Source organism: Tubulanus polymorphus, chromosome 10 (assembly GCF_964204645.1).
Source record: "Tubulanus polymorphus chromosome 10, tnTubPoly1.2, whole genome shotgun sequence".
Taxonomy (NCBI): Eukaryota; Metazoa; Nemertea; class Palaeonemertea; order Tubulaniformes; family Tubulanidae; genus Tubulanus; species Tubulanus polymorphus.
The window spans coordinates 11647342-11673353 of record NC_134034.1 but is presented as its reverse complement, the minus strand read 5'-3'; the positions used below and the strand labels follow the sequence as shown (position 1 = coordinate 11673353).

The window sequence follows — 26012 nt, the reverse complement described above, 5'->3', positions numbered from 1 at the left end:
AACCCAGTAATCGTTGATACTGATTCAGAGTGGTCCTGATGCTGGAATATAGGATGTATAGGGGTGTCCTGGGTTTGAACCCAGAGATCACTGATAGAGGATGCATGTGGGTGTTCCGGGTTTGAACCCGGTAATCTACAACTGCAGCATGTGTCACAGTGATACTGGATCTCCTGGTTCAGATTTGATAAAAGATTGAACGTTTTCTTTCATTTTATATTTTGACCAATATGGTCAGTTTTATTATTTTTCCCCATATTTTCAGTCGAATCACACAATACTATTATAATATATTACACCTATATTTCATCATATACATACTATATATATAATAATAATACTTAAAACTTTGATCCAACAAAATAAATAAATACATCAGCATCATCATTTATATAATACATTCAATATAGAGAATAAACAAGATTTTATCATTAACAAATAGAATAGAGTTCCCACAAGCGAACAGACCCCCCTTGACTGACTGATAAAACAACATACTCTTCATAAACTGGCTTTTGAGTGGCTTGAATTTTTGAAATTCATAAACATAAATTGAAGGCTGGTGGAACCAGTTCCGCAATTGTGGATTTCACGTGAGACTGGGTTTCAGTTTGAATATGTAAAACTTGCAACGGACTATCGAAACCCGGTCCAATAGATTCCACAAATAAATTATTTTTTTTTCTTCTAACTAGTGGTGGTTTTCACACACAACACATATACCACTGGTATTGTTCGGAGATAAATTCATATAAATTCCTTTCACCCAAATTCGACGATTTATTAACAAATAAAATTAGATAATATTCCATTGACGATCACACACAGGTTTACACTGAAAAGGTGCTGATATCAGGACACCTGATAGAGTTTTGGGCCAGATCCGCGGGCCGAAGGTGAATAGAACACCTCTTAAGGGTCAGGGGTCCTTCATAAGAAAATTTTTCGAATATTGAACACTGATCGTCTGCTTCAAGAGACCCTGAAACCTCTACTAGAGGGCGCACACTGATCATCTGCTACCAGAGACTGTGAGATTGATCCACTAAAGGGCGCACACTGATCATCTGCTACCAGAGACTGTGAGACTGATCCACTAGAGGGCGCACACTGATCATCTGCTACCAGAGACTGTGAGACTGATCCACTAGAGGGCGCACACCGATCGTCTGCTACTAGAGACTGTCAAACCTCGATATGAATGATTTAAATGCGTTTTTAAAATCCACCTGAAAAGTTTTCACGTTCTCACCGGGCGCAACCAACTCTGAAAATATAAACAAAACAAGTTATTAAAATAAACTCAACACAAACGACGAAACAAAAATTTTTCATGTTACAAATTTCGAGTTTTACGGAAAATGTATTTCTTGCGCAAGCATGTCTCAAAAGCGGAAAGAATCATAAAATACGAATCAATATGAATTCGTCGTTGGAATTGTTATCAATTAAAAGTGACTAATCCCACTAACCGGTATCTTAAATAATCCGGGGTATGTTATTATCTAGCATGCGTTTGTCAGTGCTGAAAGAGTCAGGAGAATAAGCATTAGAGAAAGGTAATTAGTACACGAAACAGGCAACAGGGGGCGCATAAATTTGTCTGTTTTCTACGAGCGAACGTCAGTTAGCGCGAATTAAAGCCTGAATGAGGATAGCCGACACTAAAGTAAAATACTTCGAACTATCATACAGTAGACGGTGCTTGCCCCAGATCTCACGGGACCAATATGGGATCATTCATTTATTACGTACGCATAGAATTAGAATTCTTCTACCCCCCTCCCCCTCTGTACGCAAAATCAGCCATTTTTTCATATACATTAAATATTACAGTACGCAATTGCACTTACCCCTCCCCCTCCCCTAATGCGTACGTAATAAATGAATGACCCCTATATATTCTGAGGTATGTAAATTCCTCTGAGGCAGACGGATGGATCGTTCTCACGGAGTAAGAAAATTGTTTGTCTATTTTCAGGCAGGGCAAGTGATAATCCAGAGGCAATCGACTCATTGAGTTCGCGGCATGGGTTAATCAGAGGCAATCTGCTCCAGCGTAAACAGAGTCTACTGTAGTTGTGCGTTTGTTTTCTAGTTCCACAGTCAAGAATCGAGAAACTGAAGTTCGCCCTGGCAAACATGCAAAAACTTTTCATTGATTGAACAATGAAATTTCCAGATGGTCTGATGTTGACCCCCCCCCCTTAAAACTACATCTCTTGATCTTACAATCATAGATTCATTTTTATGCGAATCCAGATAGATAAAGGTTAGTTTTTCAAGTAAAAGCACGGCATTCGTGAAACAAATAAATGGTGTTCGTAGATTTTACTTACGACAAGTTTGGCTTCTTCGCGTTCTATAACGTGTTGCGCTTGGTCTTTAGAAAATCGCATTATTGTGCATAGAACTCGCGCTAAAACCTGTAATACAAATCAAATCAGTCACTTAATACGAAAACACAAACTCAGCTATGAACTATTGATTAAATCCGACTCTTTAAAACCCTTTCAGTGCGTCTACACCGCAGTGCGGTGTATGAATCAGTGATGGATTTTGCTAGTACACCGCACTGCGGTGTATTGATTTAATTAGTAATTACTAATTATCTCTCTTGAAAGATGGCAGCACCTGTCAAACATAGTGAAATATTAGTAACTAACGATACACCGCACTGTGGTGTAGACGCACTATAGTGGTATTCCCGTTATTCAACACTAGGGTGGAATTTTTCAGAATTTTCAAATTATCTTCAGCACTATAGGGTATTAATTAGCCAGCACTGAAAGGGTTAACAGTTCAGAATGAGTTCAATTCTGATGTTGCAACTGCGGAACTGGGTCTAGGATACAAGGGGCCAGTTGAGATACACAACTTACTTTTGTTTCTTTGCCGAGCATGTACTGATAAAGAATGTTCTTTAAATACTGAAATAACGACAAAAACAAATCCTTTTAAGCGATGAATATGAACTGATGAAATAATACTGCGGTGCAGACGCACTATAGCAGTACCCGGTATATCCGTTATTGAACATACTGGGGTGGGATATTTCAAAATTTTCAAATTATCTCCAGCACTTAATTTGGGTCAGTTTTAGGCGAAACATACCTCATATTCAGTGGCTTCACACAACAGACCGCCACCGACTGACGATGAGTTGTTTATACCAGAATGGTTCATGTTACACGGGCTAGGTGGCGGCGTTTCACCTCTTTCGTAACAATTCAACCGAGCTTGCATCATTTCCATCTGAAAACGGAGTCGATTATAACCATACATGTATATCAATTCGAAGCCAGGGTGACCACTTTCAGCCCATTTACAAATCCCTTGAATTATTACTGATTTAACCATGTGAATCACAAAATTCCCCTCCAGAGATTCGACGAAATTTCTAGGCTCAAAACGTTACGATTCATTCATCTTTAATTGAATCACGCACTGATTAACAAACACGTGGTCGATAGCATTATCTAAATTTCCTGAGTTTTCCAGGTTTTTGGTAAAAATTTGTCAAATCTCCCATGTTTTGCCTAATTTTTCCATGCGATTACCCAAATTCCCTGAGTGAAATAGCATTATCCAAATTCCCTTAGTTCTTCAGTTTTTTTGGTAAAATTTTCCCCCAGATTTTTTTCTCGATTTTTCCGATTCCCTGAGTGTTCCAGGTCAGTGGCCATCCTGAAAGGGGTCGTAGGGTCTAGATATCGATCACGATTGGTAGAACACTATATCCGTGTTGACGCGATGAGGAGAGAATCGCACAATGATGATGAAAAGTCCGAAAATGAAACTTCGAGATAGTAGTTTATTTCAACGTTTCGACTATATCCTAATAGTCATCTTCAGGAATACTGTATTCCTTGAGCTAGTGTAGTTTATTCAACGTTTCGACTATATCCTAATAGTCATCTTCAGGAATACTGTATTCCTTGAACTAGTGTAGTTTATTCAACGTTTCGACTATATCCTAATAGTCATCTTCAGGAATACTGTATTCCTTGAGCTAGTGTAGTTTATTCAACGTTTCGACAATATCCTAATAGTCATCTTCAGGAATACTGTATTCCTTGAGCTAGTGTAGTTTATTCAACGTTTCGACTATATCCTAATAGTCATCTTCAGGAATACTGTATTCCTTGAACTAGTGTAGTTTATTCAACGTTTCGACTATATCCTAATAGTCATCTTCAGGAATACTGTATTCCTTAAACTAGTGTAGTTTATTCAACGTTTCGACTATATTCTAATAGTCATCTTCAGGAATAATGATTTATTCTTGACGATGACTATTAAAATATAGTCGAAACGTTGAAATAAACTACTATCTCGAAGTTTCATTTTCGGACTTTTCATTATCATTGTGCGATTCTCTCCTCATCTAGATATCGATGGGGATCGTTACCCTTTGAACGAAGTCTCGATCTTTAATCTTCAATTGAGCTATTTCGGCGTTCTGCTGCGAAATGTGAGCCTGTAGATTCATGTTGTACAATTCTAATTGTTGAGTTTCGTTTAATTCTTCGCCGTCATCGTTCACCGTCGGTCGTAACTGTAGCAACGGCGCGTCCAGTTTGTTCAGTACCATCTCTTTATTGCCCGACAGTTCAGCGATATCCAATCTGAATTCAAAATCAATTACATCATTAGATTTTAGATTTAGATTTTATTTTACTTATAATCATCGCTATAATACATATACATTATATTTACGGGCAGAGTCATCGATTTTCAACAAAAAATTTAATATAGTAAATAATAAATTATAGACGATAAGACTTTGAAAACTTCGCGTAAGGCTCTAAAAAAATAGAAATCTTGTTTCTCATTTCCGCCGAGCTTCGTCCGGTCAGCCATTACTTTTTTAAAGCTAAACGTCACAGACCGACGAACTTATGATGAAAGATTGTATCGCAGTTTACAGATGAAGTCGCGAGGCTTTCAATTCCCCAAAAAATACAGAAAATCGAAGCTTAATTTCGGAGTAATCTCGTATTTTTCACATTTTTCGCTCAATATATTTCAAAGCAGTTATCAGAATTCGTAGAATATTGACATCCACTCCGGTGGCGGTAGCAAATATCTTATAAGGGGTGGCTGATTTTCAGAAGGGTGGATGTAAAAAAGAAATGGATGGAGCCGCCCCTCTTAAACCTGTCCACACTAATAATGTATATTGCTTACTTGTATTTGGTTATTAAGCTAACACGAATGGACTGATGAAATAGTTTTGTTTTACAAATTTCTTAAAGGGCTGCATGCATTGTTAAGTGTACAACATCGCAGCTGCTGAAATAGCGAGGCTTTCAATTCCCCCAAAAAATACAGAACATTTTTGGGGTAATCTTCTTTTATTCACATTAGCTCAATATATTTCAAAGCAGTTATCAGCATTGATAGAATATTGACATTGATGGATGTAAAATGAATGAAAGGCGTGGTCGGAAAACACTGATAATGTATATTGCTTACTTGTATTTTGATTTCCATTCGTCTAGCTGTTTAGTAAGGTGTATAATCTGTTGCCTCAGTAATTCACTGCCCGTTGAACTGCTACTGAACGCCGTTAACGCCAACTGATTCTGACGTACGAGTTCCTGTAAAACACGCATCACACAATATTCTATTGAATCGATACGTCGAAAAACCCTCATCTGCTTAACATTTTTAGATGAATTCAAAAATGTCCTTAATTTCTCGAAGAAAGAAATTTTGATTCGAATAACATTTAGAGAGGACAGTCGATTAACCGGGAAATGACCGTAGAGGATGGATAGAGAGAGAGGGTTGTGGGGTGGGGCTAGCATGCATTGATTGACAGTACCAGTATTAATTATCCGTGCCTCGTTGCAAGATCAACATAGAATCATGAACTACAGGAATGAAATGATCCATTGAATGTCTGATGTGACGAATACAGGTCAAGGCTGTGCGGAGCTGCATGGAATAAGATACGCCATCGTCACAAATATTCATTACGAGTAACATTCATTAAAATGTTTTCATGTTCTTGATGGTGAAAGTATCGTAAAAGTGTGTCGGGTTAAGGTCTGGTTTGGGGGCCGTTGAAGAGCATTCACTCAAAAAATTTCATCACTTCTCTATGTACATGACAACACTCTCTTAACCCTTTCAGTGCGGTGTATTAAGCGGTGAAGGATTTTGCTAGTACACCGCATTGTGTTGTATTGATGCTATTAGTTTTTATCCCTAATAAATGATGGCAGCACCTGTCAAGCATAGTGTAATATTAGTAACTAACGGTACACCGCACCGCGGTGTAGACACACTAAAGTGGTATTCCCGTAATTCAACACACTGAAGTTTTTTTTTTCAATCATCATTAGCCTTAAACTTTTCAAAAACTGCCCCCTGGTGTCAATATTTCAACCCAAAACCGTTGAATTTCCTGATACCTTACGCCGCTGGTTTTTGATCCGGTAAACGAAAGATCGAACGACGGAAAAAAATATAGACGAAATCCCGGTCTCCAAATTGATCACCGGGGGTAACGATTATAGAAAAATTCAGAAGAACCACAACCAAACCGGACGGAATGTGAATAAAAACGAGGGTAAGAGAGAGACTAGAGAGAGATGAAACATCGATGATATTAATACCTGTACGTAAGCTACTGCAGCGGGGGAGCAGTCGGTCGAATTATCAATCGGCTACAAATAAATAACATAATAACCATACAATAAATAATAATAATAATAATAATAATAATAATATATCAACAATACAAAACAGATCAGAAAAAATAAACATTGCAACGAGACGAGACGTGAGTGAGAGAAATAATAAACAGTTCAATTACTGAAAGGTTGTTTTTTATATCAGTTGGATCTTCGCGCGGTGGCCTCGGATCTGGCGTCTTCCCTCGGCACGGATTCGAACGCGATGGCATTCGAATCCGTGCGGGATCTGTCTGTACTCCGTAATCAAATTACTTAATTTTCTTTGATTAGTTCACAAACTGTAGAGTGAAATTTCAACTCAAAACTGTGGATCTGGGTTCTGGAGACCAAAATTCACGCATTGTGAATTACCAGTAAGTGAAAATAGTTTTTTTTCTTCACAATTTCACATTGCTGGACCCAGTTCTACAGTTTTAAGATTTCACTCGCTTAAAGTCCATTCATTATGAATTATTCTCACTCTTAAGAATCAAATTTCATGTCGGCGAAAACTGGAAAAATATTCGACAACCTTTGAGCAAAGAGACCGGTGGCAAAATATTCTACAATGCATTGACAATCCGATAAAAGCATAAAAACAATATAGAAGATCACAATGTACCAATCGTTTACGGTGTACGGCTAAATACAGTGTAATCACCTCGGCAGGGTTAATTCTCATCATCTCGTCGTGAGTTTATCATGTTTCAATGAAATAATAATTTAAGAAAAAAAAAAACTCTTCCAAAATTCATTTTTTGGAGAGAATTTCGAGAACAAATTTTTATAGGTGCATCATCTAAACGTGACTCTCAATTATCAAGAAATTGTGTTAATGAGAATCATCAAAAAGAACAGGGACGATGAAGAAATGGTGAGTCAGGGGAAGGAGTAGTAAGCCGCATCCTCCCTCGGCTGGGATAACGGCCTGATTGCAGCTTAGTCGCAGCCATCAATAGCCGATCAGAAATCATGTTTTAGGCTCAAAAGAATTGATACCTTGTTTTTCATTTCTGCTGAACTTAAAACTTGACCCGGCCGGCCGCCTATCAACCCTGTACATTACTATTCCTAGAATTCTGATGATTTTTAAATTCAAAATGACCAGGGGCCGGTTGCGCAGTCACGGCTTTGACTTAAGACCAGTCTAAGACCAACTTAGTTCTATAGCCAATCTAACAACTTAGATCCGGTCTTAAGATTTAAGACCACTTTTGAACTTAACTCACGACTGTGCAACTGGCCCCTGGCTAATTAAGAGAAACAAAGCATCATTTCCTTGTAGCCTCATTTCAGCTTGGGTTTTTCCATTCATAGCTAGATCGTGATTGTTGGAATCCGTACGCGAGGGAGGATGAGTAAGCTGGTGCGTTGACATTGACAGACGTTATGATAATCGACCTTTAACCCTTTAACGTTCAAACGCTTGTTCACGGTCTCTCTTTCTTTCTCTCGTTTTTACCTTGCGTTCGATGTTCCATTCTTTCATCAATCCGTCGAGTTCCTCGGCGTGCGCCGTCTGCTTCTGTTTCATACGAGCGTCGACGGTCTCGTCGATTCGACTCTCGATGCCGGCGACCTCCATGCGATGTTCCTCGTCGCGTAGAATCAACAGTTTATCCAAACGGTCGATCTCTTGATGCAGTTCATCGACGGTTCCATCTCGTTCGGCCTCCAAATCCTTTAGAATATCATCAGAACATCATCATATCATTTCGACTATTTTGAGATTTTTACAATCTTGAATCACTTCAGCCATAATAAGGGCCATCCCAAAATAATGGTCTGTTTGCTGTAACCCGACCGACCCGACTTCAAAGGCACCGAGTGAAAACTTTTTTTGGGATTCATTGAAATAAATTTTATTTTTGATATCATTTCCATATAAGAGGTGATAAATTTGTTTTTTGCCCTAAAAGTTTGCAAAAAAATATTTCTACATACCTACCGACTCTTGAGTCGGTGTTACGGCAAACAGACAATTATTTTGGGATGGGCTTATAATAATTTGCGATAATAATGTGATTTACATAGTGCTAAATACAGCCAGCACGCTCAGAACACTTAACATGTTATGAAATGCCTGCTTAAAAAGAAAGCATTTTATCTGCTTCTTAAAATCATTGATGGAAGTGATTGCGCCCGACTGACAGGAAGCTTGTTCCATAATTTTCATCAGGTATAATATATGAAATTAGCTATGTACGGAAGGGTTTTTACAAGCCCACAGCAGAAGTAAACAATTATCAATACTAAGTAAATACTGCGCTTATTAATACTTTACATATATCAATGGTAATATCTTATCGTCAAGGATGGATTTTGTTACAGTTATATTTTACTGAATCTTTGAAGAATGAGGTCACGCTGGTAACATTTACATTTTCATGTTCACTTACTTTAATTTTTTGTTCATACTCCTCGATACACTTGTCCATGTGTTGATCCTTCTCGTGTAAGTCTTTCAGTAGTTCTTCCATCTGTTCCTGATGTTCGGCGCCGATTTTATTCTCCGCAGCTTGACTCTTTTCTGTTTACAAACACAAATTATATTCAGAACGAGGACAACATTCATCGACGACCTCAATGAATCCGTGGCCCAGCAGTGCTGTCATGACCACAAGCGCCATTAGGCAGGTTTTAATCGGTCTTTACCGATTCCAGAATTCTCTTCTAAATTGTCTTTGAAATTGACTTCTGGCGCACTATGTTCGACCAGAATACGATCTCTAACTAATCCAGAATAGTATAATCTGTAAATCTGATAGAAGCGGCCGGTAGAGAGTTTGTAATCAGTAAACCTGATAGAAGCGACCGGTAGAGAGTTTGTTATCTAGAATTGATATTCTTAAACCAGAATAGGTTCAATCTAGAAACTCTAAGCCTTGACTGCAACAATAAGGGTTCACTGTAGATCTAAGTAAAAGCTACTGTTGTGGTCTATCAGAGGAGTGGTTAACAGAATACATGAAATATTTGTTAAGAGACCCTTCCAGAAAATAGGATGCCCCACATCATAATATAATCCCTTCTTGTATCAGTAAAAGGCAAGTTGATGATGTCATTGGAGGATTCGTGGAGTCAGCCATATTTTCTAGAAAGGTCGATAGAGGTCTTGCATGTGACTTCATAGTTTGATGAACATAAAAACAGAACACAATCAGGGGGTTTACAGAGTTTAAGGGTCTGTCATGTAGTAAATCAGTTGTTTTTGCCAACCAATATGGCACAGAGCTGCAAGACCTCTATGACTAGAGGGTTATTGATAGTACTACTAGAGGCTGGTTCCATAGTTGAGATTAAAAGTGGTTTTAAATCTTAAATTGTTAGATTATCTATAGAAATTGGTCTTAGACACTGGTCTAAGTCTAAGCCATGACTATGGAACCTGCCCCGGGATCGCTACGCACGCACTCACCGTAAGCCTGACCGAAAACCGATTGAAACTCTTTCTCTTTCTCGGCCATTTTCAGATTGAACTCTTTAACGAGTTGTTTCAATCGCGAGTTCGTCATCGTTTCCGAGTCTTCGATGCGATCCTCGTAATTGCGTCGCATCGCGTCGACTTCGTTCTCGTGTTCGAGTTTCAACGTTCGCATGTCGACGTCGAAATCGTGTTTCGCCAACTCGAATTGTTCGCCGAGCGTCTTGCGTTGCGTTTCCGATTCCGCGAGTTCCTTCTCCAACCTGGCGACCATCCGCGTCTGCTCTTCTTGTTCCGCTTTCAAACTCTGAATCAGTTTTTTAAACTTGCCGAGTTTGGAATCGGTCGCCGCGGTCGCCTCGGTCAACTCGGCCTCTTTAATCGCCAATTTCTCGGAGATTTCGTCGCGATACTTCGAATTCTCCGATTTCGTCGACTCGAATTCCGCGTTCAGGTCGTTCTTCTCAGCGGTCAGTCGATCGACCGTTTCTTCGAACGTGGATATTTGATCTTGAAGTCTCGCGATCTGTTCGGTCATCTCGGTGATGACGTCGTCGCGGTTTCCTTGCATTGTGCGTTTAATCTGCGTCAATTTCAGCTCGGCTTTTTTCTTCAGCTCCGTCAGTTTTTTGTTACCCTCGTCGACGAGTTTCTGCATTTTTTCTTTATAATCGGCTTTCATTTCGACGATCAGTTTCTCGTGCTCCGCGGTCGACGTCTCGCGTTCGGATTTCTCCGCGTCGAGCTTCGCCTCCAAACGACGTTTTTCCGATTCTAACTCCGACAGCAGCGTTTGCATTTCCCCGTCGCGTCCGACCGAATCGTTCTGCAGACGCTCTTTCTCGTTTCGTAATTCCGACAATTTCTCGTTCAATTCCCGATTATTCGCTAACAATTCGACGACTCTCTCGTCTAGAACGTGTTTCTCGCGAGCGGTTTCTTCCAGTTTCGCGCTGTCCACGCTAGAACTTTCCAGTTCCGAAATAACTTTCCGCAATTCGTCGTTTTTAGCGCTCAGTTCGTCGTGAGTCTTTTTCAACTCGTCGATTTGACTAGAATAGGATTCTAATAACGAATTCTTTTCGCCGAGTTCACTTTCGTATTTTTCGTTGTCGGTTTTAGTCGAATCCAGCGCCGAATTCGCGTCTGCCACTAGCGTTTTCAGCGATGATATTTCCGCGTCTTTGTCGCCGCAACGAGTTTCCAATTCGTCGATTTTAACGCGTAGATTATCGTTGTCAGCGATCGCTTCGCATTTCTCGGCGTCTAAAACTTCGACGCCACTCTGCAGAGCTTCGATCTTACTTTCCAACTCACCGACGTGTTCGCTATTCACCGACTGAATCTCTTTTAATTTCGTCGAATATTTCTGTTTCATTTGACCGATTTTCTCTTTCGTTTCGTTTTTAACTCGAGTTAACTCGTCGCGATGTTTTTCTGCCGCGTTCAACAGCTCCTGCTCGCTCTCGCGAACTTTCGTTTGTAACGCGTTCTCCAAATCGGCATGATTCATCTTCGACTGGTTCTCCATATCCGACGTCTGTTTGCGTAGCAGTTCGAGTTCGTCTTTCTGCCCGGCGAGGACATGTTTCAACGCGTCTGCTTGTTGTTTATGTTGATCGATCGTCTGCTCGTACGACGCGATGCACTCCTGTAATTTCTGCTCGGTCGATTCCAATTTATCCGTCAATTCTTTCAGTTTTGTTTGCAATTCCAGATCGTTCTCCTCTAAACTCGTAATCAACGATATCTTCTCGTCGCACACCTCCTTCTTTTCCTCCAATTCTTCTTCGACCGCTTTCAATTTTGTTCGCGTCTCCGAATTATCGTTTTCAAGCATTTGTATCAAATCCTTCTTTTCTAAATTCAACTTTTCTGCCTCCCCTAATTCCGATTTTAACTTCTCCATTTCACTCTCCAAAGTTTTAAATACGGCAATTTTTTCATTTAGTTCATTTATTTCGGCATCTTTTCCGACAAATTTCTGGTCAGAATCTTGCAAGGCGGCATCTTTTTCCTGAATTTCAATCTCAAACGTCGCCATCCTTTCTTTCAATTCCTTTATTTCATCATCCTTTCCAATAGATTTCTCATTAAACTCTTGTATGGCACCTTCTTTAGCCTGAATCTCTGTCTCTACTTTTTCTTTCAATTCCTTTATTTCATCATCCTTTCCAATAGATTTTTCCTCAGACTCTCGTAAGGCAGATTCCGTTTCCTGAACTTTCGTCTCAAACGCCGCCACCATTTCTTTCAATCCCTTTATTTTGTCATCCTTTCCGACTGACTCCTCGTTCGACTCCTCCTCTTTCCGAAGTATGACGCCATCTTTTTCGCGAATCTCGTCGCAATACTTTTCGATGAGCGAATTCTTCTGCACGAGGACGCTTTCGAATTTCTCGATCACTTCTTTTTGCTCCTTGAAATTGAAGTCGTTTTGAGCGATCTCTTCCTCTTTCAATTCGAGCAGTTGCTTCAACGAATCGAGCTCCTCCGTTAACAGTTCGATCTGTTTCGTTTTCGATTCCAATTCTGCCGCCGCCGATTCCAACTCCCCTGCGTGTTGGGCGGTAGTTTTCTCCAAAAGCGTCGCCTTTTCAGCTTCGACTCTTTCCTGACTTTCAATAACTTCGGCCAGCTTCTCCTGCAAGTCTTTAATTTCATCCTGTTTCTCTTTAACCTTTGTCTGAAAGTCCTCTTGCATAGATTCCATTTGATTGTTTTGATCCTGAGTTTGTGTCAGCGCTTTCTGCTGCAGTCCTAATATCTTAGCATCTCGTTCAGCGACTGCCGTTTCTAGTTGTATCACAGACGTTTTATATTGATCACTCTGAGCTTCGGAGTTCATCAGCTTTTCCTCAAACGTGGCTTGTTTCACGACGAAATCTTCGTTCATTTTGCGCGATCTCTCCTCGAATTCCTCGATCTTCTCCGCATTCTCTTTCTCCAACGCGTTCAACTCTTCTTTGTGAGCACTCGTCAACTTCTCGATTTCTAGCTCCTTTTCTTTCAGCTCCGCCTGGTGTGTATTTCGCACACTATCTAGCTCGTGCTGATGCGAGGTGAGCAGGTTTCTCGTCACGTTCTCCTGCCCTTCGCTGACCAGCGCGTCTGCCTTCTTCTTGTACTCCTCTTCCTTCTGTTTCAACTTCTGCTGCAGTTTCTCCCTCAGTTTCGACAAACTTTCCTTGAACTTCTGTTCGCGCTCTTCGAATTTCGTCTTCACCGAGTCCTGGAACCGCGCCAGGTTCTCCTTCTCCGCGGCGACTTGTTGTTTCAATTGTTCGACCTCCGCTCGGTAACTCTGAACGATTTCACCCTTCTCGCGCGTAAACTCCTCCTGTTTGTCCGCGTACATTCTCGAATGCGATTCCTTCAGCTCGGTCAACACCTCGTTATGCAGCGAATGTTCTTCCGATAATTTCTTCTCGAGATTTTCGCAAGTCGTCCGATACGTTTCGCACTGTTTTTCGTAGTCGGAAATTTTACCGTTCGACTCGTTTAACTTCGCCTCAAGATTTTGCGTAATTTCGCTCGATTCCACGCGACTCTCTTCGAATTCGCGAATCCGATTTTGCGAATCAGTTTTCAATTCGTCGTTTAGCCGTTTTAATTCGACGGCCTCGGCGTCGCGTTCCGCGAGATCCGCGGTCAGTTTATCGCGCTCCGTTCTCGACGCGACGAACGCTTCTAGAATCCGTTCTAATTTCACGGTCGGATCGCCAGCTTCTTCCCCGATGACATCCGGCGTCATCGAAACTAACGCTTCGTCCAAACGTTTCACGTAACTCTCGCGATCGTCGCGCAGAGAATCGATTGCGGATTCTAATTCCGATTTCCTCTGTTCGAGAAGTTCGTTATTTCCACGTTCGTCTCTCAACGCGTTTAATTCGGTCGTCAAGTTCTCCACGTGTTCATCGGACGTTCGTTTCATTTCGTCGTATTTATTTTCTGATTCGCGTTCGCGCGTTCGACTGTCTTCGTTTTCTCTCTGCAATTGATCACAAACTTCCTGCAAGTGAATTATCTTACCTTCGAGCGTTCCGGCGTCGGTTATTTTCGCCTCCAGTTTATTTCGCAGATCGTTAATTTCGTTATTCAGTCGATCTTTCTCGGCGGCGTGCTCGTCGCGTAACGCCTGCCCGGCCGCCTGCGCCTCCGCCAGACTGCAGTCCGCGTCCGTCTTTTCCGCCGCCAGTCTCTCGCACAGTTCGCTCAACTTCCGTTCTAATTCGACGACGCGATTTTCGCAGATCGTTTTCGTTTCCGCGATCGTCGTTAACTTCGCGTCGAAGTCCGTTTTTTCGACGTCCAACCGACTTCGAAGTTCGCTCTCGGTTAATTTCAACTCTTGCACGACGTTCTCCAACTCGGTGATCGTTTTATTCGCGCGCTCGAGACGTTCGCCTAACTCGCTCGATATCTCCGTCACCGAGCTGCGCTGCTGTAACTCGGCGACCTCGACTCGTCTCGCGATCTCTCGCTCGTGATTCTCCGCTGCGAATTTTATTCGTTCCTCGTATTGCTCGACGACGAGGTCGATTTCCTTCCGTTTCGCTTCGACGTTCATCGTCAGATCCGATTTCTCGGCGGTCAATTCACCGATCGTCTGCTCTTTCTCGCGTAGGTAACCGTCGACGACGTTTTTCTCTTCCGTGATCGCGGTTAGTTTCTCCTCCAGCACCGCGAGCTGCTGCTCCAGCGCCGCGACCTGCTGCTCCAGCGCCGCGACCTGCTGCTCCGTTTTACCGACTTCTGCGTCCTTCTCTTTCAAACGATTTTCCAAATCGTCGCATTTTTCGTTCATGCCGAAATTCGCGTCGGTCAACAGCGTTATTTTCACGTTCAACTCGTCGCACCGAGCGGCGAAACTCGTCGACTCGTCAACCAGTTTCGACCGGTCGACCTCGAACTGTATTTGTAGATTCTCCACGTCTTTGATCAGTTTCTCCGACGTTTCGCGCTCCGAATTCAAACTCGTTTCTAATTCAACAATTCGAGCGGTTAGCTCGTCGCCGCAGTTCGTCAGATCGACATTTTTCGATTTTAAATCGGCGATCTCGTTCGCGTAGAGTTCGATTTGAAGTTGTTTTTCCTCGAGCACCGAGTGATGTTTCGCTTCGAGTCGTTCGATCTGTTGTTTACGCGACACCTCGAAGTCGGAGTTCGACGAATTCAACGTCTGCTCGTGACGTCGCTCCAGCTCCTCCGTGCGCGTCTGATAATCCTGGCGCAGTTGGTCGATTTTCGTTTCGTAATCTTGCGAACATTTCTCGCGTATTTCTTTCACCTGAAACGGAGGCATAATCAAACAGATTCGTTAGCAAAATTCTGAACTACCTCTAAAAGTGCTATAACTAATCAGATGAATGTTTGTTTCAACTAAGAATTGAAGACAATGTGTAAAATGACCCACAAAAAGTCCCACACAAGTGATCAGTAATCAAGGGGAATAAATCCCGAAGAATTAATCAGTTATTAAGAGGGGTAAGACCCTAAGAATCAATCAGATATCAAGGAGGGTAAGACCCTCTCAAGTATCAATCAGATATCAAGGAGGGTAAGACCCTCTTAAGAATCAATCAAATATCAAGGAGGGTAAGACCTAAGAACCAATCAAAACAAGGACGGTAAGACCTCAGAACCAATCAAATATCAAGAAGGGTAACACTTAAGAACCAATCAAATATCAAGGACGGTAAGACCTAAGAACCAATCAAATATCAAGGAGGGTAAGACCCTCTAAGTATCAATCAGATATCAAGGAGGATAAGACCCACACAAAATCCCTGAGATATCAAGAATGGTAAGACCCACTAAGAAGTAATCAAGCGAATGCCATTTTACCTTTGTATCAAATTTCACTTTAATTTCAGCTAAAGTCTCTTTATGTCTGAGTGTATTTGACTCCATTTGAGCGAGGAACGAATCTAACTGCGTTTTATGATCAGCCTTCAGTTTCTCAATAACGTTTTCCAATTCAACAGTTTTCTAAACAAATAAAAATACCGAAGTCGAAATCACTGAGAAATAATTCAACGAAATAGAATGAATTTCAACGATAAAATTCCCGGCTTACAGATTTCATCGACTGTAATTCGGTTTGAAGTTCGTCTTTGGCCGAATCTTGTTGACTCAGTGCTGCCATCTTTTGTAGATCTCGTTCTTCGATGGCGAGTTTCATGTCGTCCTCTTTCTCTGTGAGTTTCAACTGCAGTTTGTGCTCGTATTCTCGCTCCTAGAAATAATACGATCAACATTTAAACGCGTTTTAATAATAAACGGTTCTCGGTTCAAATCTGAATCAAATTTCAAATATCGGAAAAGAACTAATTTTTACTCTTCGTCAAACTGCGCCAAAAACTCAAATATTTAATATAAAATCATCTGAAGTCCAGTATTTTCAGGGACTGTTCTTCATGATAGAATATTTGTTTTCGAAATATCATCTGTTACGTACCTTCAGCGCGAACTTTTCTTGCCAGATTTTTTCCTGTTCTTGAATCGCTTGTTCTAACTTATCTTCATTTTCTTTCTGCGCGTAATTATACAGAGAATGAAACGTCGATGATACGCGATGTAAATTCTCGAGGTAATGTAACCGTACATGCACATGTTAATGTACATGCACATGTAAACATACATGCACATGTTACTGTACATGCACATGTAACCGTACTAACCTGTAACAATGAAACAGTCGCCTGTTTCCCGCGATGTAATTCTTGCACGAGATTCGACCGTTCTTCCTCTAAACTCTTTTCCGCAAGCGCGATTTTCTCGTCGGTCTCTTGCGCCAGCGCTTTCTTCTCTTCCTGTAATTTTCTTATGATTTCGCGAGATTTTTCCAGCTGTTCTTTACCTACAACACAAGAAAGTCTCAACTGTTGAACTGAACCAAAATGAGTCTGAATATCCTAGCTAAGATGACAATTCTTTTTTAGAAGTTTATAATGTTCAAAAACTCCCTGAAATGTTGCAATGTTAGCACTGTAGTTTAACTCACAAAGCTTTAGTTTTAGTGCATTGTAGTTAAAAGTGTATCTAATATAACTCACTGAGTTTAACAGTTTTAGTACATTGTAGCTAATAGTGTTTCTAATATAACTCACTGAGTTTAACAGTTTTTGTACATTGTAGTTAAGAGTGTATCTAATATAACTCACTGAGTTTAACAGTTTTAGTGCATTGTAGTTAAAAGTGTATCTAATATAACTCACTGAGTTTAACAGTTTTAGTGCATTGTAGTTAAAAGTGTATCTAATATAACTCACTGAGTTTAACAGTTTTAGTACATTGTAGCTAATAGTGTTTCTAATATAACTCACTGAGTTTAACAGTTTTTGTACATTGTAGTTAAGAGTGTATCTAATATAACTCACTGAGTTTAACAGTTTTAGTGCATTGTAGTTAAAAGTGTATCTAATATAACTCACTGAGTTTAACAGTTTTAGTACATTGTAGCTAATAGTGTTTCTAATATAACTCACTGAGTTTAACAGTTTTTGTACATTGTAGTTAAGAGTGTATCTAATATAACTCACTGAGTTTAACAGTTTTAGTACATTGTAGTTAAGAGTGTATCTAATATAACTCACTGAGTTTTACACTTTTAGTAGTTTAGAGTATGTTCAATAACTCACTGAGTTGTTGAAGTTTATCGTTCGACTCTTTCAGTTCGGCGAGCTGCTGTTTTAAATTCGAACATGTCTCTTGCATCTGTTTCAATTCGTCGTCCTTCGACTCCAACGCTAAATGCATCTCTTGTTTAGTCTCGGCGATCGCCATCACTTTACTCGTCTCCAGGTCTTCGATGATTTTACGAGCCTCGGAGATTTGCGCGCGTAGTTTTTCGTCGTCTTCGTCGCCCTCGGTCTTCTATACAAATCCAAACCAAACAATCACATTTACAAATTCATGAAGATGATTTTACTCTCTAGCAATGAGATTCAGCTCATTGTCCTGAAGTCCTTAAACTCTACGATAGGCACCTAATTTCATAGCACACCTCGCTAACAATGGCTGCCCCTGTAAACTCTTATCACCCTTAAGGCAGATATTGTTAACAAACCAGGCCTGGGTATCCAAGTTAACCCTAGGGGTAAATTCTCAACCTGGACCCAGTTTTATAGACCAGGTACCCTGGTTTCTTTGGGATAAATTCTTAACCTGAGCCCAGTTTCACAAGCCGAGTGCGGTATCGAAGTTACCCTTTGGGGTAGATACTAAACCTGGGCCCAGTTCTAAAGACTGAGTATCAAAGTTACCCCTAGGGGTAAATCCTCAACCTTGGCCTGGTTCCAAAGACTGAGTATCAAAGTTGGGGGTAGATTCTCAACCTGGGCCCAGTTTTATAGACCGGGTATCAAAGCCACTCTACTATGAGAACACAGACCAGATAATACGATGGTGACATAGGTAATAACATCGATGCACATATGTATAATTTACCGGTGAATTAAGAGCTTCAAGAAGTTGTTTTTGAAGGTAGTCTTTTTCACTGATCAGTTGAGCGTGTTTTTCTTTGTTAGATTTTATCGTGTCTTTGCATTTGTTCAATAAAACTTCTAGACGTTTCACCTAAAAACGAGTTGAATGGGGAAACTAGATGAGTTTGGATGACATCTGTCTAAGGTTGGGTTTGTGTCAGGTCTGGACGCGAGTCAGGTTTCCAGGTCTGTGTTTATTCTGGTCCTGTATTTCTTACCTTTTCTTTCAACGCGGTAACTGTAGCCGATTCGTCGGCAGCGTGTCCGTCTGCTTGGTCGCCGCTCTGTGCAGCAGACGCTGGTTCCGAATCACCGAGTAATTCTGGAGGGATTTCTTTTCCTTCTTTGAGGAGTTTCACCTAAAACATGAATCATGTTTTTACTAGCAGTTTCAAAATCTTGCCTCGTACGGAGATCTCACTGTTCAGGAAATCCAAAATCCCGGATATTTCCCTGATCCTTGACAAAAAATTACAAGACAACCCTAATGGGAGCTGTTTCTTATCAAGAGGTTCCTTGTTCCACTCGTCGCCAGCAAGAACAATGAGATATAAGGTATTCAAATTCCCTGATTAAATTATAAGATATCCTCAGTGGGAGCTGTTTCTTATCAAGAGGTTCATTGTGTCACTCATCACCAGTAAGAACAACAAGACACCAAAAATTCAAATTCCCTGATTAAGATATCCTCAGACAGTGGGGGATGTTTTTTATCATAAAGTTCCTTGTGCCACAAACTCCCCTGATCTGTAGAACTCTGCAGTAGATACCACTTCAAACAAAAATAGGTCGCACAATTTGTAGAACTCACAACAGAGTTAAGGGAACTCACTCGTGCTAGTAACAAACTCACTTGAGTTACTAATGAACTCACCTGAGTTTGTAGAACTCGTACGAGTTCATCTTTTTCTTCTAACATCAAACGGTAATTATTCTCGAGGTCTTGTTTCGCCAGTTGATCGAGTTGCGTCTGCTCTTTCAACTCCGATATCCGACGGAACTGTTTATCTTGGCTCATTGCCAATGCCGTTTTCAGTTTCTCTCGGTCATGGTCCATGTCTTTGTATGCGACTTTCAACTGAAAATTCAAATTTCAAGATTTCAACAAATTTTTCTTCATGTATAACAAGTTATCAATACTAAGCAGTGCTTTGGTCTATTTTTTCAGTACATTTTGAGAAATTTTGTAATACAATTGTTAAAATACCAAGCCAGCGAGTTTAGGTCAAGTTTTCATGCGTTATAACATCAAGATCATGCCATGATCGTAACCAACGATATTCAAACTTAAGAAATCTTTTCTTTTTTCTCTGATTCAAGTTGAGCAAAGCCTTTTTAGCGAATTCTTCAAATTGGTGGTTCATTTATACTGGACAATCTTCCTGGTCAGTTCAAAACCTATGTGAGCTACGCGATGCAAAAATTGTGCTTAACATAAGTCTCAAGAATCAGAAAACAGTGATCATTCATTTATGACTATGTACGCATAAAATATTGATTTTTTAACCCTTCACCTCCTTGTACACAAAATAGGCCATTATTTCATATACATTAAGCATTACAGTACGCAATTGAGATTGACACCCACAATGCATACGTAATTAATGAATGACCCCACAGACATTAGTTCTTTCAGTGCTGACTAATTAATACCCTATAGTGCTGAAGATAATTTGAAAATTCTGAAAAATTCCACCCTAGTGTGTTGATTAACGGGAATACCACTATAGTGCGTCTACACCGCGGCGCGGTGTATCGTTAGTTACTAGTATTTCACTATGTTTGACACGTGCTGCCATTTTTCAAGAGATAACTACTAATAACATCAATACAGCGCAGTGCGGTGTACTAGCATAATCTATCACTGATTCGTACACCGCACTGCGGTGTAGACGCGCTGAAAGGGTTAACAGCAGACGGATGTAGTTCTACCTCGTTGAATCTAGTTTTGTATCGCTGCAGACGTTTCACCGCTTTCTGGAATTGTACGAATATTTCATCCTTGCTGTAATTGTCGAGGTTAAACGACGGAGGTTCGTCTATTTCGCTCTCGATATCCGACTGTAGGACGTACGACGGCGCTCTACCGGGGGTCGACATCATCGATGAATTCATCGGCCCTGTTCACACGCGGAGAGAAAACATTTTAAAACTCAATTTAGTATCGCATCAATCTTTCTTTTAAAATCTGAAAATAGGGCTTCAGGGTGCCTACACTTTCCGTCCATTTACAAATCCCCTAGGCCCGGTTCCACAGTTGTGAGTTAAAGAGTTAACTCTGAGTTAAAGATTTTCAGTGAGTCAAATCTTAACTCACAACTGTGGAACTGGCACTGATTTTTCCATGATTATTTCATGCGATTACACAGAATCCCTGAATGAATCAGAGAAATTAGTAGATTTAAAATGTTACTATTCAATCAATTCATCTAATCTCGTACTGATAAAACACAAGGTATATCCAAATTCAGTGAGTTGTCCCTGTTTTTTCCATATTTTTCTGATTCCCTCATTTTTCCAGGTTTTCCAGGCGTTAGATCAGCCCGGGCTTTTCTATAAATAACTTCAATGCCTTACACATACCTTCACTAGTGATAGAACTGATCGAAGATCTTCGTGAATTTTCGACTATTTGCGACGAATTCGACGCGTCTAACTGCAACGTGGCCGGCAGTTCGTCTACTGATGTACCAATAGAGGGATCTTTAGTCGGAGTCGGTGGTGCGGAGTCGAACGCCATGAGATCACCTCCGTACGCCCCCTGTGAGCAGGAAATAAAAACTGATTCAAAACTGTGCACGGTCTACACTGAGGTCGAGTAAAATCGGTTGCAGTCTCATGGCTTTCATTTAAAACCAGTCTAAGACGATCAGTCGATATAGCTAATCGAACTACCGGTACTTAAAACCAGTATAAGTCCAACTTAGTTCTATAGCTAATCGAGCTACTTAAGACCAGGCTAAGCTCATTTTGGTTCCATAGCCAATCTAACAACAAAGTCAGAGCATACATACCGCTGGGTTATGTCGGTGGGGGCCATCGTCACTCGGTATTACAGGTTTCGGCTGAAATGAAATAACGAAGATATTAAATTATTCACAGACGTTTTGAATGGGTTTACCCTCGAAATAATCATTTCAGTATCAAAAACAAGAAATTACCAACAGCAAAATTTCAAATTAATCGATAATTTCACTTTGCCTCGGACAATCTAATGTGGAAACTGGTCTCCTCCGGATGAAAAAGGTTTTTCAGCTACGAACCTTTAAACTGAACCACCATACATAGACTGATGTATAAATACAGTACGAACAGTATCGAATATATCTGACTGATCGCACATGTTACCACTTCATAATACAAACAAATTAAAACGCAATAATTATCTCCGCTAGAATAGGTAAAATATTGACGTGAAATGCACTTTCACAGATGATACCGATTCGTCGAATTATTGTCGAGGTATAATTTCAATATGTATATAAAAGATAGGAAAATATGAGGCAGAGAAATCTAATAGTAATTTACCAAATTATGGGGGTCAGTTGCGCAATCAATCTATCAACATATAACCACAGTCATTTCGGTGTCCTATAACCAATCTAACAACTGACGGCTTATCTTCAGATTTGAGAATACATTTGGACTTGACTGTGCAACTGAGCCCAGGGTTTAAAGAACCCGACGGATTCGACAGTTGTGTCTGAAGTGTTAAAATCACCGGTACGGAGTAGGCTTACTAGAACCCGCTCGAAGTTGGATGTTTTAGGACAAAATTGAGAGAGAATGATAGATGGAAATTCACGGACGACTGCATATATAATTCAAAAATATGATCAGACAGATAATATTTCAATAAACACCCAACATGAACTCTTCTTCTGAGTTGATCAGATCTGACTTCAACTGCGGAACTGGAGACCGGGTAGATTCAAATATCATCATATCGATAATCAGTAAGAATTCCATTAAACTTCGAGAGTAAGATAGATGATGATAGCGATTAACGTTGAAATTACCACCACAAAATATATACCACACTCGCCAGTGGTAGAATCGACGGAGCAACCGCTGGCGAGTGAGGGAGAGGGATTACCACAACCACGAATGCATTACCTCATCAACACCACCGTCCTAAATTATAAACAAAATGAACAGCGTTAAAAACAAACACGCCGCTTTGATTCGATTAGCATTTCTAAAAGCAAAGTTAATACACACACGACACACATGAATTAGAGCAATTAAGAATATCCTGGAATAGGGCCTAAACTAACTTTAGCAGGATCCAGTTAAGGTCTAAAATGAATCTAGCTGTTGTTCCCAAAAAACGGGCACCGTTGTCTTGTATTCAGACTAGGTCCAGTTGCGAGGCTTACATTCAAGACCGGTCTAAGCCCAGGTTTTGGTTCTCAATCTTAAACTAATCAGAAAAAAATTCAAAACCTTGCATGTAGTTCTATAGTCGCTAATAACTTTTATAGCTCATAAGCTCATCCCCCGGAAACAACTTTAAGACGACTTTTGGACTTCAACCCGAGAAAAAAGCTCTTCTTTTCAAACTTTTAAACTTTATCTTCAGCGGTTTAGATTTGTTTGCAAACAACGAACAAGTTTTGAACTCAAATTTGCTTTAAAGATTGAAGCTCCTGAGGGGTAAACAATACAATTCAGGTAATAGAAAAGGAGTTTATTTCTATTTAAGTCTAACAACTGAAGTTTAGAAATCTTCCAAAACTTTTTCTACGACAGTTTCACCGGTTTCTTTAACAACGGGTTTGACCGCAGCTAAAAGCCAAGAGAGTCTACGATATGAAGCTAAAAGAATATCACAAGACACTTTCTCAGTTTCGAGAACTTAAATCTAGGCCCGATAATAAACGCATGAAAAGCTGCGCGTCAAAATTGGCTAAATTTTGAATCTGATGGAATGGGGGTAGGCTAACTCTGCACCAATAATTGGTTGGTCCCAGAAGCATTTTGGTCAAAATGGATAATGGGATATTGATTTGTGAGATGAGTTCTTGAAACTGTCTTCAACCGTGTCTGATCTAGAAAGAGATGAAACCCACTCCCTGAGTGTAGGTAGGACGAGGAATCGAGGATATAGAGTTGTTATATAGATACCTCATTTCTACTGGATAAACCGGCAGGTCCGGCAAACGCATCAACTTCCGATGGCTGAAAATTCATATCAATTCTATTTTACATTCAATAAACGGGGTAGGGGAGGGGGTTAGACATAGGCCTATTACAGAGCAAAGAAGGGCAGGGGCCGTCATGATGTTTTTCGGGAAGGGACAAGTCCTGAAAATCTGTCCTAGGACGTAAGTTGGGGGAGGAGCATTCAAACGATTTGAGAAGTTATTCAAAATGTAACTTAAAAAATCTCCAGCCTCCCCTCGGTCCCCATCACCGGCACCAGTCCCTCCTTTTTTGGGAAATGCTTCCAGGAAAATTACAAGCTTAAGACAAAAAGAAAACCATCAAAATGCTCACACATATTATATAAACGATTAACTTTTTCAATTTTACAAATGTCCTGGTCGATCGGAATCGACGATGACGCCGAAAACATTAAAAAAACGAAAACACCAATTTTACTTCCGGGTTTGAGTTTTTGACAGATGTCGTCGAAATAGTTGGATTTTTTACCTTTCCCGCTCGAACTACAGATTCAGCTTTAGCTGGTATCTGCTCGGCCGCCTGTTCTATCTTCTGGCGAAGTTTCTTGAACATTTCGGGGTCGAAATCGCTAGAAATCCGACGTTATTAAGGGTAAATTTTGATGTTTATTTCCTCATATTGCGGACATGTCATATTTCGCCGGTATTCGATGACATTCGCGACGGCTCGTTCGCGATGGAGTAGGTTCGAATCCCGAATCATTCAAATCGGTAAAATGTGTAAAATTGTGTCTAGATTTATTTTTCTATTGTTTGACTGGTGAGAAAAATCTAAACTATGTAAACAAAAGTTCAAGAATGATATTCAAGTGATTTTCTTTCCAAATGTGGCTATAAAATGCATCGACAATCAAGCTCGAATTTCTGTTGTCTCTGGACCGTGGATTGCGTCGAGGTAGTGCCGAGTTTAGCCACGTCGTGGCTCGCCTGCCAGTGGAAGCCCCTCCTGGGGAACGTCAATATTATTCCTAGGAGAAATCAAGCCGTGACGGGAGAGCTGTTGGGCGGGCCGCGTCTTATCGTTTCAAATATGGGTGAAATCCGTGGAATGCTCGGAATGCTCCAGTATTGTAAAACCGCACAAATTAACTAACTGCTAGGGAAATACCATTTCAACCCTAGTTTATTTGTTGAGTCTTTTGCAAAATTGGCGGAAACGTTTAATTATTCTTGATAACAGCAGGCCTGCAAATAGCCACCTATTGGACCCTCATCTCGAGTAAAAACTTTGATTCTGAGTGTTGATCCACCCAGCTCCATAGGTAGATTTTAAAACTCAGGACCCAGTTCCACAGTTGTGAGTTAGAGTTAACTCTGAGTTAAAGTTAGTTCATTTTCAATGTTTTAACCCAGGGTCAAATCTTAACTCAGAACTGTGGAACTGGACCCAGGGTTCGAAATTAAGTTTTCCAATAATAGAAATCCGAAGTCCTAACTCACAACTGAGGCAGAACTGGGTCCAATTCAACACTGGCAGTTAAGATTTCGACAATCATCTTTTTAGATGATAGAAGTATCATGGGTGGAAGGGTCTGATTTAGTGGGGGTGCATCCGGCGCAATAGGTCATACTATCTAACCTGAAAAATACTCATCGGAAAATATTAACTCACTTCGGAAATACGAAGAACAATGAATTTCAACTTTTCAGGTATCGGTTTAATGCTTTTTATTTTGCATATAATTTCAAGAAAGGCAACTTGATATTTTTAGGGGCTGCGCACACCCCTGTAACACGGCCTTCCCTTAGTCGATCCGTCATCACTTGTGTTTCATTAACCGTGTTTTAAGGATCACAAATGACCAAAATTGAAGACGGGGCCCAAATCTTCATTATCACCGGTTTATTGTTTTGTATCCTTAACCACTTTCTCGATGTCGTCCGCATTTTTCAACGCTTCGATATCTTTGACGTCTGCGCGTTCAACGGCATTCACGATATCATCGACATCTCTGACGATCTGATCGGCTTGCGAGTCGGCTTTCCGTTTCCGCGAATACAGTATTCTAGCCGCTGCGCTGTACTCTTGTTTCAATTTCGAACTGTCCCGTTTGATAGTTTCCAGAGCCTGTCCAACGCCCGCGACACCTTTCTCTTTCACAGCGTTTACCAGGTAATCGACATCGATTGATTTCACAGCTTCTGCGATGTCGCTGACGCGGCCATCTTTGACAGCTTTCACGATATCTTCGACCTCTTCGTTTTCATTTTTCACGCCATTGACTGG

At 40.6% G+C, this 26012-nt stretch overlaps 1 protein-coding gene across 5 annotated transcripts; it reads right to left on the bottom strand.

Moving 5' to 3' along the window:
• Positions 1 to 242: 242 nt before the first annotated feature.
• Positions 243 to 24392, bottom strand: LOC141911926 (uncharacterized). Of its 5 annotated transcripts, XM_074803032.1 has the most exons (25): positions 24255 to 24392; positions 23727 to 23780; positions 22716 to 22733; positions 21614 to 21664; positions 21183 to 21360; positions 20532 to 20719; positions 19474 to 19677; positions 18818 to 18958; positions 18562 to 18690; positions 17754 to 17988; positions 16794 to 16972; positions 16571 to 16645; positions 16190 to 16348; positions 15958 to 16101; positions 10105 to 15400; positions 9086 to 9216; positions 8149 to 8367; positions 6627 to 6677; positions 5479 to 5603; positions 4412 to 4628; positions 3115 to 3255; positions 2883 to 2930; positions 2340 to 2426; positions 1473 to 1525; positions 243 to 1267 (listed from the first exon to the last, which is right to left on the bottom strand). In XM_074803032.1, exons 1-24 carry the CDS (start codon positions 24336 to 24338, stop codon positions 1520 to 1522), a joined length of 8160 nt encoding a protein of 2719 aa, XP_074659133.1. In that variant the 5' UTR covers positions 24339 to 24392; the 3' UTR covers positions 243 to 1267; positions 1473 to 1519. The 5 variants fall into 5 exon arrangements, with proteins under 5 accessions (XP_074659133.1, XP_074659131.1, XP_074659134.1 ...); XM_074803030.1 differs by lacking the exon at positions 1473 to 1525; XM_074803033.1 differs by lacking the exons at positions 1473 to 1525; positions 6627 to 6677.
• Between the last annotated feature and the right edge of the window lie 1620 nt (positions 24393 to 26012).

Coding starts and splice junctions, on each gene's coding strand:
- LOC141911926 (XM_074803030.1), bottom strand. CDS start 24,338: ATGTTCAAGAAACTTCGCCAGAAGATAGAACAGGCGGCCGAGCAGATA. Junction 4,629..5,478: donor GAATGGAAATCAAAATACAA/GTAAGCAATATA, acceptor TTTTGAATTCAG/ATTGGATATCGCTGAACTGT. Junction 2,427..2,882: donor TGCTCGGCAAAGAAACAAAA/GTAAGTTGTGTA, acceptor TTTGTATTACAG/GTTTTAGCGCGAGTTCTATG.